The following is a 12,924-nucleotide window of genomic DNA, read 5'->3' as shown; positions in this document are numbered from 1 at the left end:
AAAAAACACCTAACAACCATTCAAAGATTTAAGACTGGAGGAACTTTATTATTAAATATGCAAAATGCAAAACCGATCAGAGCTAAGTTTAATCAGGCTCATCACCGTGAGCACCTCTGAGCCTGATTGTTTCTGCATCAGGAAGTACATTCATAATGTCTGTTTTTAGGTTACATACCAATTAAATAAGGTGGGAGAGAAGAAGAAAATGCAAATTGTTTTTCAGTAACAGCAGATTGGAGCAAATCAATCACAAACTGGCCGTGTGGAAAAATGAGCACATTGTGCTGCTTGATGACATCATAGAAACAGTTCATGGGGATTTAAAGGATCAGTTTACTGCAATTACAAAGACTTACTCATCACTTAACCCTGTATCCATGGAGATAGTTTGGGATTTTGGAAGCTTTTTTTTTTGATTTAATGTGTGCTGCTTGACAACTTCCTGTTACTCTGGATAATCCATAGAACCCGCCAATAGTTTTACCAGGAACTTTTTTTGTTTGGTAAAAAGTAGTGAGATCTGTGGATCATCCAGATAATCTGAGCGTCATTTCTGAAAAGACGAGTCGCTGTTTAGTTTTTGGAGTGTGATTTTTCAATTCTTTGTGCACCATCGATAATATTCAGGTGTATGCAGGAGTTCCAAAAATGTTTTGTCACTGTCCGCTGAAAATGACGTTAGGATACTTTTTTTAAATGACTGCATTTCAGACAGAACTGCCAACTTGTTACACTCCGTTTCCATCTTCAGTCTCACATTACGTCCACTTAAACGTCCACTTTCAGGCCTTTTATACCAATGTATCCGCCTGAATCTTACATCATTTTAACCCTTTGAAACCTGGAGGGACATCAACTTTTTTTTTTTTTTTTTTTTTTTTTTTCTTGTGCTGCTTTCAGACAGCTTTTGTGAATATTTAAACCTTAAAAGGCTGAGCTAATTTGTGCAATTCCTTTTAAAAAATATGGGAAAAATGCAACAAACAACTTGATAAGAGATATTCCATAAATTGCAAAAAAAAAAATAGTAGATTTAGAAGATTATTTTAAAAAGCTAGGGGAAAACTATATTTATTTTTTTCAAATTTTCTTGGTTTTAATTTTCTCTTTTTACTAATTTCTTGCCATTTTGGGGGGGTCATTCCCACTTTTGTAGCTCATTGCCTTCATGCCTCTCATGTCCCTCAAATTGCAGAAAAGGAAAAAAAAAAGATTTAAAAAAATAATTAAAAAAAATAGGGGGGAAAAAAGAAAAAAAAGCTAGAGAAAAACTAATAAATAATTATTATTATTATTATTATTATAATTACACTTTAAAATTATAGGACATGATTATTTTAATTAACTTTCCACGTCATTTCCTTGTTTTCTTGTTTGTTGTGAACTTTTTTCTTTTTTTTTTTTTTTTAAACAAATGTTTTTAATTTTCTCTTTTTCCTACTTTCTTGCTATTTTATTGGGTCATTTCTTCTTTGGTTGCTTGTTGCCTTCTTACAATGTTTTTGAATGAAATCAAGCCAGTGTGCTCAGGTTTCAAAGAGTTAAGTCCAAACTGATGCGTCTCGTCTCACTGCTTGATGGCATTAGTCCCCTGCGCAGTCCATTGGATCGTCATGGTACCAAACTAATGACTCAGGTCAGTGTAGCAGGCGGGTGCAAACATTTGGACCCAGGCAGCATGACTCAGCACTGAGACGCACCAGCTGTGGGTAAGTTTAAATGAAGCCTAGTTTGAGGGGTCATTTCTGACATTAATCGTCTGTAGGTAATTCGCCTACCTTTGTGTTTTAGACAGATATTTTCAGAAATCGACCACAGGAAGTGAAAATGTCTTTTTCTGCCACAGTGAGTGTGTTTACATGCACATTAATTTTCCACTATAAGTCCGAATATGATAATATTCCAAAATTGATACAGGTCATGTAAACAGCATTATAAATTCAGATATTCCAAATTCAGACATGGGATATGCCAGTTTTAGGTGCCTTCTTTGGGCATGTTCACGGCACACTTGGGGATTTACAGCAGTTTACGGCCTCTTGCCTGTTTACAGTAGGCTCTGTGTGTTGTCATGGATACATTATACACTAAATAACCAACGGTTTGCAAGTGTGTCTGTGTTCTACTTTTTAATATTTTGACGCAACAAATGTCATGATAGGGCTCGTTAATCAGTGTGTGCACGGCTAACAAGAACGTTAGTGGAATATTCATTGTTATTCCCCATGTTAACAGCATAGATGAATACTTTCACTTTGAGAATCAGGGCAAAAAACTGAATATTTAGTGCATGGAAACATCCTCAGTGTGTGTAGACCTAATACCAAGAGTAGCTCCGATAAACCTTAGGTCGCTGTGGTGCACCCAAACATCAACACAACTTAGTCTTTTCCCTCAGTGTGGACTGTAGCTGGTTCAATGGGCTCCTTTAGTTGATCTGGTTTTCAGTGGGCAGCGACTGAATCCCAAACTTTGTGTTAAGCAGAGAAGCAGACGTGTCTTTGTAATTCAGTTCAACTGACCCTTTAAATTAACAGATACTTCGAACAACATACATACTGCGAACAGAATTCTACAGAATGAAGGAAGAGTCAAGGACACCACACTGTGTGTAGGCAGGAGGCACAGGGTTGAACAGCAGAGGTAGCACAGTACTGTAGTAGGAGATAAGAAGAAGAAACTTTGACGTGAGGGCTCTGTGTGAAATCACTCCCATGTTCACTGCTCTCTATATACACACACTCAGCACTTTACTATACACTGCAGTGAGCTCTAATGCCATCAGATATCATCATCAAACCAAATGTCAGACGTGATTATAGCTGTTAGACAGTCAACAGGGAGTCATCTCAAGCAGCCAGATCGAGAACTGAGAATAATGAACCAGCTTTAAAAACTCATACATTACATAATATAAACACAATGTGGCATTTTCAGAAAATGTATAAAACCCATTTCATTAAATTTAAGCTTATAAAATTTGTCACTATGACTGAATACAAACCACCTTTTTAATTTAAAAGCAAGGTGTCGTAAATAATAATAATCATTGCATTGAAGTGTTGCTTTAAGTTACATGTTTGAGAAGTTTCTGTCATCATTTAAAGTTTGCAGATATTGGAAAGTAAATTATTGTTGCTTAATTCATGATTTCATGCCTGACTCCTTCAGAGCCAGAGACTGAGCTCTCGACCTGTTGTCAGACACGTCAGTATCTTTGCACTCCGCCCTCAGCGCTTTAAGAGCAACATCTAGCTGAGCTCACAGTCTCAAGCCACCCAGCACTGTTTTCATTCCAGCTTTTTAAATTTGGCTGTGGAGCTTAAATGTTCCCGTGGACCGAGCTACGCAGTATCCGGAGGCGAGACATGACTTCATCCCAGTCCAGGTAGGCTCCCTCAAGGTGTCGCAACCTGTCAGGGCTGCTGATGTACGGCCTCCGTCCGTGCAGCAGGCGCCAGTTATCAAAGGTCACGATGTCGCCTGAAACAAGACAACACCCATAGATCAGGTACAAAGTTATGATGCTCGATTATGACATTTTTTCACAACATAATATACTATGACGTTTTTCATGATTTTTTCACGACATACTATACTATGAAGTTTTTCAGGATTTTTTCACGACATACTATACTATGACGTTTTTCATGATTTTTTCACCTCATGCTATACTATGACGTTTTTCATGATTTTTTCATGTCATACTATACTATGACGTTTTTCATGATTTTTTCACCTCATACTATACTGATGTTTTTCATGATTTTTTCATGTCATACTATACTATGACGTTTTTCGTGATTTTTTTTACGACATACTATGACATTTTTCATGATTTTTTCACCTCATACTATACTGACGTTTTTCATGATTTTTTCATGTCATACTATACTATGACGTTTTTCGTGATTTTTTTTACGACATACTATGACGTTTTTCATGATTTTTTCACGACATACTATACTATGACGTTTTTCATGATTTTTTCACGTCATACTATACTATGACGTTTTTCGTGTTTTTTTTTTTTACGACATACTATGACGTTTTTCATGATTTTTTTACGACATACTATACTATGACGTTTTTCATGATTTTTTCACCTCATACTATACTATGACGTTTTTCATGATTTTTTCACAACATACTATACTATGAAGTTTTTCATGATTTTTTCACCTCATGCTATACTATGACGTTTTTCATGATTTTTTCATGTCATACTATACTATGACGTTTTTCATGATTTTTTCACCTCATGCTATACTATGACGTTTTTCGTGATTTTTTCATGTCATACTATACTATGACGTTTTTCATGATTTTTTCATGTCATACTATACTATGACGTTTTTCGTGATTTTTTTTACGACATACTATGATGTTTTTCATGATTTTTTCACCTCATACTATACTGACGTTTTTCATGATTTTTTCATGTCATACTATACTATGACGTTTTTCGTGATTTTTTTTACGACATACTATGACGTTTTTCATGATTTTTTCACGACATACTATACTATGACGTTTTTCATGATTTTTTCACGTCATACTATACTATGACGTTTTTCGTGATTTTTTTTTTACGACATACTATGACGTTTTTCATGATTTTTTTACGACATACTATACTATGACGTTTTTCATTTTTTCACAACATACTATACTATGACGTTTTTCATGATTTTTTCACAACATACTATACTATGAAGTTTTTCATGATTTTTTCACCTCATGCTATACTATGACGTTTTTCATGATTTTTTCACCTCATGCTATACTATGACGTTTTTCGTGATTTTTTCATGTCATACTATACTATGACGTTTTTCATGATTTTTTCATGTCATACTATACTATGACGTTTTTCGTGATTTTTTTTACGACATACTATGATGTTTTTCATGATTTTTTCACCTCATACTATACTGACGTTTTTCATGATTTTTTCATGTCATACTATACTATGACGTTTTTCGTGATTTTTTTTACGACATACTATGACGTTTTTCATGATTTTTTCACGACATACTATACTATGACGTTTTTCATGATTTTTTCACGTCATACTATACTATGACGTTTTTCGTGATTTTTTTTTTACGACATACTATGACGTTTTTCATGATTTTTTTACGACATACTATACTATGACGTTTTTCATTTTTTCACAACATACTATACTATGAAGTTTTTCATGATTTTTTCACGACATACTATACTATGACGTTTTTCATGATTTTTTCACATCACTATACTATGACGTTTTTCGTGATTTTTTTTACGACATACTATGACGTTTTTCATGATTATTTTACGACATACTATACTATGACGTTTTTCATGATTTTTTTACGACATACTATACTATGACGTTTTTCATGATTTTCTCACATCATACTATACTATGACGTTTTTCGTGATTTTTTTTACAACATACTATACTATGACGTTTTTCGTGATTTTTTTTACAACATACTATGACGTTTTTCATGATTTTTTCACGACATACTATACTATGACGTTTTTCATGATTTTTTTACGTCATACTATGAAGTTTTTCAGGATTTTTTCACGACATACTATACTGACGTTTTTCATGATTTTTTCATGTCATACTATACTATGACGTTTTTCAGGATTTTTTCACGACATACTATACTGACGTTTTTCATGATTTTTTCACGACATACTATACTATGACGTTTTTCATGATTTTTTCACGACATACTATACTATGACGTTTTTCATGATTTTTTCACCTCATACTATACTGACGTTTTTCATGATTTTTTCACGACATACTATACTGTAACGTTTTTCATGATTTTTTCACGACATACTATACTGACGTTTTTCATGATTTTTTCACGACATACTATACTATGACGTTTTTCATGATTTTTTCACGACATACTATACTATGACGTTTTTCATGATTTTTTCACCTCATACTATACTGACGTTTTTCATGATTTTTTCACAACATACTATACTGTAACGTTTTTCATGATTTTTTCACGACATACTATACTGTAACGTTTTTCATGATTTTTTCACCTCATACTATACCATGACGTTTTTCGTGATTTTTTTTACAACATACTATACTATGACGTTTTTCATGATTTTTTCACGACATACTATACTATGACGTTTTTCTTTTTTACGTTTTTTTATGATACTTTCATGACAAACTATTCTGTGACTTTTTTTTATTATATTTTTGTGACAAACTATACCATTATGTGTTTTATGATATTGTTGTGACATACTACACAATGAAGTTATTCATGATATTTTTAGGTCCTTTTATCCTCCTTTGATGTTAAGGACCTTGTCCTTGTATACACAGTCCCACATGGGCTGGGACAGAGCTACATTGCTAACTTCTTTGTTAACGGTTTGCCTCCAAGAACACTGTGATCATGTGCTGCTGGTTTATTGGAGGTTCCCAGCGACAGCCAGAAGAATATCATGGATGCAGCCTTTATCAATTACACCCCATCCTATGGAACGCACCATCTTTAAATATCAGTGAAGCAAGCTCACTACATATTTTTAAAAGAAAGCTAAAAATGTATGTGTTCACTTTAGCCTTTAACTAGCTCTGACTTTCCTGATACAGGTCCGAAACTCTTTTGATGCTTTTACTTTCTATTTATGCTTCATGCTGCTGCAACTCTTTAAAAATCTTACTTGATTTTATGATTAGATAGTTTTGGAACTCTGTGGTTTTATCAATTAGTTTATCCATGTTTTAGATGTTTTAAAATGTCCCTTTATACTGAATTGCCTTGTCTGTTTGGGAACTGCTCATTGGTTCGACAGCCCATTGGTCTGACATCCCATTGTTCCAACCATATTAAACTCATTGTTCCGAAGTCCGTTCCGAAATCATCATGATGCCCTGTGGTTAAGGTCTGGTTAGGTTTAGGCACAAAAACCTCTTGGTTAGGGTCAGGAAAAGATCATGGTGTGGGTTAAAATGAAAAAGAAAGTGACAAACACATAAGCCGTGAGCCTGCTCCACCTCAAGCCAGTCGCGGCGCACCATACGCCTGCCACGAGCCGTTCAGCATCGCGGACAGTCGGACTAATGGGATGTCGAACCAATGACATGGACCCGACTGTTTTATGTCCATAATGTCTATTGTCATGTGAAATGTAAAACACTTTGTGCTGCATTTCTTGTATGTAAGATGCGATATTAATAAAATTTCTCAATATTATGTTTTCTTTATTTTTTGTCATACTATACCATAACGTTTTTTTTTTGATACTTTAATGTCATACTATACTATGATATTTTTCATGATTTTTTCACGACATACTATACTATGAAGTTTTTCATGATTTTTTCACGACATACTATACTATGAAGTTTTTCAAGACATACTATACTATGAAGTTTTTCATGATTTTTTCACGACATACTACACTATGAAGTTTTTCACGACATACTATACTATGACGTTTTTCATGATTTTTTCACGTCATACTATACTATGACGTTTTTCATGATTTTTTCACGTCATACTCTACTATGACGTTTTTTGTGATTTTTTTTACGACACACTATATACTATGACGTTTGTCATGATTTTTTAACGTCATACTATACTATGACTTTTTTCATGATTTTTTTACAACATACTATACTATGAAGTTTTTCACGATTTTTTCACGACATACTATACTATGACGTTTTTTGTGATTTTTTTTACCACACTATATACTATGATGTTTGTCATGATTTTTTAACTTCATACTATACTATGACGTTTTTCATGATTTTTTCATGTCATACTATACTATGACTTTTTTCATGATTTTTTTACAACATACTATACTATGAAGTTTTTCACGACATACTATACTGACATTTTTCATGATTTTTTTATGACATACTATACTATGAAGTTTTTCACGACATACTATACTATGACGTTTTTCATGATTTTTTAACGTCATACTATACTATGACGTTTTTCATGATTTTTTCACGTCATACTATACTATGAGTTTTTTCGTGATTTTTTTACGTCATACTATACTATGATGTTTTGCAGGATTTTTTCACGACATACTATACTATGACGTTTTTCGTGATTTTTTCATGTCATACTATACTATGACTTTTTTCATGATTTTTTTACAACATACTATACTATGAAGTTTTTCACGACATACTATACTATGACGTTTTTCATGATTTTTTAACGTCATACTATACTATGACGTTTTTCATGATTTTTTCACGTCATACTATACTATGAGTTTTTCATGATTTTTTCACGTCATACTATACTATGATGTTTTGCAGGATTTTTTCACGACATACTATACTATGACGTTTTTCGTGATTTTTTTTTACGACATACTATACTATGACGTTTTTCATGATTTTTTTCACATCATAGTATACTATGATGTTTTTCATGATTTTTTTTTACAACATACTATACTTTAACGTTTTTTGTGATTTTTTAACGACATGCTATACTATGACGTTTTTCCTGATTTTTTCATGTCATACTATACTATGACGTTTTTCTTGATTTTTTCACGACATACTATACTATGAAGTTTTTCATGATTTTTTCACCTCATACTATACTATGACGTTTTTCATGATTTTTTCACCTCATACTATACCATGACGTTTTTCATGATTTTTTCACCTCATACTATACTGACGTTTTTCATGATTTTTTCACGACATACTATACTATGACGTTTTTCAGGATTTTTTCACGACATACTATACTATGACATTTTTCGTGATTTTTTCACATCATACTATACTATGATGTTTTTCATGATTTTTTTTTACAACATACTATACTATGACGTTTTTCATGATTTTTTCCTGTCATACTATACTATGACTTTTTTCGTGATTTTTTTACGACATACTATACTAAGAAGTTTTTCTGGATTTTTTCACGACATACTATACTATGATGTTTTTCGTGATTTTTTTTATGACATACTATACTATGACGTTTTTTGTGATTTTTTAACGACATACTATACTATGACGTTTTTCCTGATTTTTTCATGTCATACTATACTATGACGTTTTTCATGATTTTTTTACGACATACTATACTATGACGTTTTTCATGATTTTTTCATGTCATACTATACTATGACGTTTTTTGTGATTTTTTCACAACAAACTATACTATGACGTTTTTCATGATTTCTTCACGACATACTATACTGTGACGTTTTTCATGATTTTTTTTTACGACATACTATACTATGACGTTTTTCATGATTTCTTCACAACAAATTATACTATGACGTTTTTCATGATTTTTTCACGACATACTATAGTATGACGTTTTTCATGATTTTTTCATGACATAGTATATTACAGTGTTTTTCTTGATTTTTTTCTACATCATACTATACTATGATGTGCTGCATGTCTTTTATGTGCTATGTGTAAGTGCTATATAAATAAAGTTTATTATTATCATTAATATTATATTTCTGTCAACACACTATAATATGACTTTTTTTAATAATATTTTCATGTCACAGTATTCTATGACATTTGTTATGGTATTTTTACATCATACCATGCTTTGACATTTTAGATTTTTTGAAGCATATTATACCACGACATTCTTATTTTTATGAAATACTATACAATGACTTTTCTTAATTACATTTTGAGGGTATACTATCCTGTGACATCTTTCATGAATTTTTTATGACATACTATGTAATGATGTTTTTCCCAAAACAATGTAACACTACTCTGTGTGATAAATAGTTTTTTTCTTTTAAAAATGTCATAGTACAGCATGCCATTTGAATATCCTAAAATATTTATTGGTACAGCATGCAATGCAAATTTCATAAAAAATGTCACAGTATAGCACGTATAAAAAATTTTGTTAAAAACATGGACAGTACAGCTGAGATGGCCCCTGAAGTGCTGAATTAGTTGTGGTTTACCAGTGACAGTCACAGTGTCCAACAGTGAAATTTTTTGAAAAGTTCTTTGGTGTAAGGCTGGCACTAGTTAGGGAACAACGACAAACTTGTTTGAAGTATCTCAAGGACGCATCATCAGGATGGATGCTTTTCAACATGGAGGCTCGAGCCCTGAATGCTGCTGTCGATACGCCGTCTCCCTACTAATGGCACCATCCTGCTACACTTTGTTGTCCTTAATGTCTTGTACAATATTGTCACATCAAGTCTGTCGCTTGATGCTGCAGACTGTGTGCTGAGCAGTGATTATTTAGAGTGGGTCACACCACACTTTGAGGTAATTTGATTCGGGTCACAGTGACATAGACGACTCAGATGTCACTGTGACCTTGATAATGACAAAGATGTTGCTGTTCATCACTGTTATCAGTTCATGTTCTGTCTACTACAGAGTTTTGGTATTCTTAACTGTGATTTGAGGGCTTTACAGATATGTTTTTGTCATATTTGTTATGCCCTATTGGGGAAGTTTTGAGAGGCGCACACTGACCTGGGTTCATGATGTAAGTGACCACGTTCTCTGGTCGGTTCATGATGTCCACATAGGCCCTCAGTGCTCTGTAGAAGGGCTGCACCTGATGCAGGGGGACGTCCAGCACCGAATCTCTGGTGGCGTTGTTGTAGTTTATCCTCAGAACTCGACCCTCGGGATTAACGCTGCTCAGAGAGGAGGAAGGACAAAGACTAAATAACATGACTCATCAGTTTTGAGCTGAAAAAAGTTGTTGATTTATGAGATGCTTAACAAAAAATGAAATGGCAACAACTGTGATAACTGATAAATCACTGAAGGCAAATATCAAGCAAACATGTGAAACTCACTTGTAAGGCTGCAACTAAGGATTACTTTTATAAAATATTTATTATCATTGTTATTATTATTATTATTATTATTATTATTATCATCATTATCAGTAGTAGTAGAAGTACTGTGGTATAATCTTCATTTGGTACATTAAGTGTCAGAAAATATTGAGAAAGAAACTGAGGTAATTTGTTTAATGTCCAAAATAAAAGATACACAGTTTAATATCACAGAGGTGTACTTAAATATTCACTTTCGAGTAGCGATGTGCACGACTAACTGTTTGAACATTGCTACCCTCATTTGTTGGTACCAGAAATACTAGTGGGTTAAACTTATTATTAAAATTATTATTATTTTAAGTGATTGCGTTCACTCAATGAAAATGTCGTTATTTCCTAAAGATTTATTTTCCTAAAAAATTTTGTATTCAATAAATCTTTTTTGGTAACTTTTGTTTGGTGAGTCGTCATGTTTTGTTAGATAACATGCAATGTTATGATGATGTGCTGCACATTTCCATGGCATTTAAAAGATGATTTGGTTAATGAGAAATGTGATTAACAACATCAGATTACTCTTATAATAAACAAAATCTTTTCTAGACAATTTTTAACCTCATAAATCATTAATTTTAAGTGTTTTTTTAATTTTAGACAAGACGATGAAGTTTAACATCCCTACATTTAAGAAGCTCAAACAATAGTTTTATGCATTTCTTTTTAAAATATCTACTCATACTATGAATTAACAAAACTGTTGCAGATCATTTTTCTGTTGCCTGATTAAACTACTGAAAATATTAATTTGATTCCTGCCTTTTGCCCATAAAATATTTGAAAGGCATAATTTATTACAAGGGCATGATTAGTTGAAAAGATTATATTTGATCACATCAATGCTCAAGGCAAACTAGGTGGCCAAAAGTATATGGACATGAACATTACACCCAAATGTGGATGCTGAACATCTAATTCCAACATAGTGATTATGATTCTGCAGATATAACACTCTTCATGGTTTGGACATAATACTTCTGAACAGCAGATGGCAGTGTCCCATTTCAAATCACAAACACAAACTCCACTGCATATTTCTCTTAAAATGCAAGTCAATACAATTTTAGCGAGGTCTGATCTTTGCTTCACTCAGAGATGGTACGTGTGTGTATGTGTGTGAGAATTAAAACAACAACAGGTTATCTGACAGCTCATCTCCACTTACTCGATGATGCACTTCTTGGACTGCAGCATGAAGTCACAGTAGTCCGTCCCCGTGTCGGTGAAGTCCACATGGAGCGAGGTGAGCACCCTGAAGGCCTCTGGGTCTTCTCTCTGCAGCAGCTCGGCCATGTGGAAGCCGTCCACCACCTCGCTCTCCCCTCCCTCCTCGGCCTGGTTGATGCAGTGCAGAAACTGCACCTACAGCACACACATGCCGCACAAATGCCCGTTTTACAACTCTTGCAGCACGAAAGCCAAATGCCAGCAGTTGAAACAAACTTATAAAAGCAGCACATAAATGCATAAGTGATACCATATCTGTTGAGTGCAGCTTGATCCTCATAAATAGACTGTATAAGTCAGATTTTACTCACTCCAGGTGCAAAGTGCAATGCAGGGTAGTCTGTATGGAGACTGAGCCTTCCTGAAGTGTAGGCCACATTGTTTGCCATGTATTTATCCTGGACCTGCCATGTGTGCCTGGAGACGGAGATAACATTCATTAATAAACTCCATGTTAATTATTTAACTATGGATTTGGAAGATAAGCAGCGACAATTAGGCTGTGTGGAGAAAAAGATGAGATGACATGAACTTTGCAGGGATCCCTGAGGGGGGAACTGGGCAGCAGCGCAGGAATGCTTAGTCTGTAGTCTCTGAAGTAGATACTTCATTTAGATGCAGAAGGAGTCGAGCACTAATGAGGTAAAGTTATCTTCCATGTTCTGTTTGCATGCCTCGTTTGGATGCCCGACTCGTAAAACGGTCTAGTTTCTCTGATGGCAGGACTTCAGCTTTAGTCTGCAGTGTCTTTACTTCCAGCAGTATGAGCTCATCCGCTGGCAGTGGAAAAGCTTTACGCTCCAAACCTCT

The 12,924-nt window shown here is 33.9% G+C and overlaps 1 protein-coding gene across 2 annotated transcripts in view; it reads right to left on the bottom strand.

Moving 5' to 3' along the window:
- Window positions 1-19: 19 nt before the first annotated feature.
- Window positions 20-12,924, bottom strand: part of bbox1 (butyrobetaine (gamma), 2-oxoglutarate dioxygenase (gamma-butyrobetaine hydroxylase) 1) — a 47,294-nt gene continuing 34,389 nt past the window's right edge. For both annotated transcript variants that reach the window (XM_033630251.2, XM_033630260.2), the window contains exons 6-9: window positions 12,426-12,531; window positions 12,053-12,249; window positions 10,514-10,680; window positions 20-3,486 (exon numbers count right to left, since the gene is read on the bottom strand). In XM_033630251.2, coding sequence (XP_033486142.1) covers window positions 3,326-3,486; window positions 10,514-10,680; window positions 12,053-12,249; window positions 12,426-12,531 — 631 coding nt within the window. In that variant the 3' untranslated portion in view covers window positions 20-3,325. The remainder of the gene's footprint in view (window positions 3,487-10,513; window positions 10,681-12,052; window positions 12,250-12,425; window positions 12,532-12,924) is intronic.

This window comes from Epinephelus lanceolatus, chromosome 2 (assembly GCF_041903045.1).
Source record: "Epinephelus lanceolatus isolate andai-2023 chromosome 2, ASM4190304v1, whole genome shotgun sequence".
Taxonomy (NCBI): domain Eukaryota; kingdom Metazoa; phylum Chordata; class Actinopteri; order Perciformes; family Serranidae; genus Epinephelus; species Epinephelus lanceolatus.
Note: the sequence above shows the minus strand (reverse complement) of the source record. Positions and strands in the feature narration are given on the sequence as shown.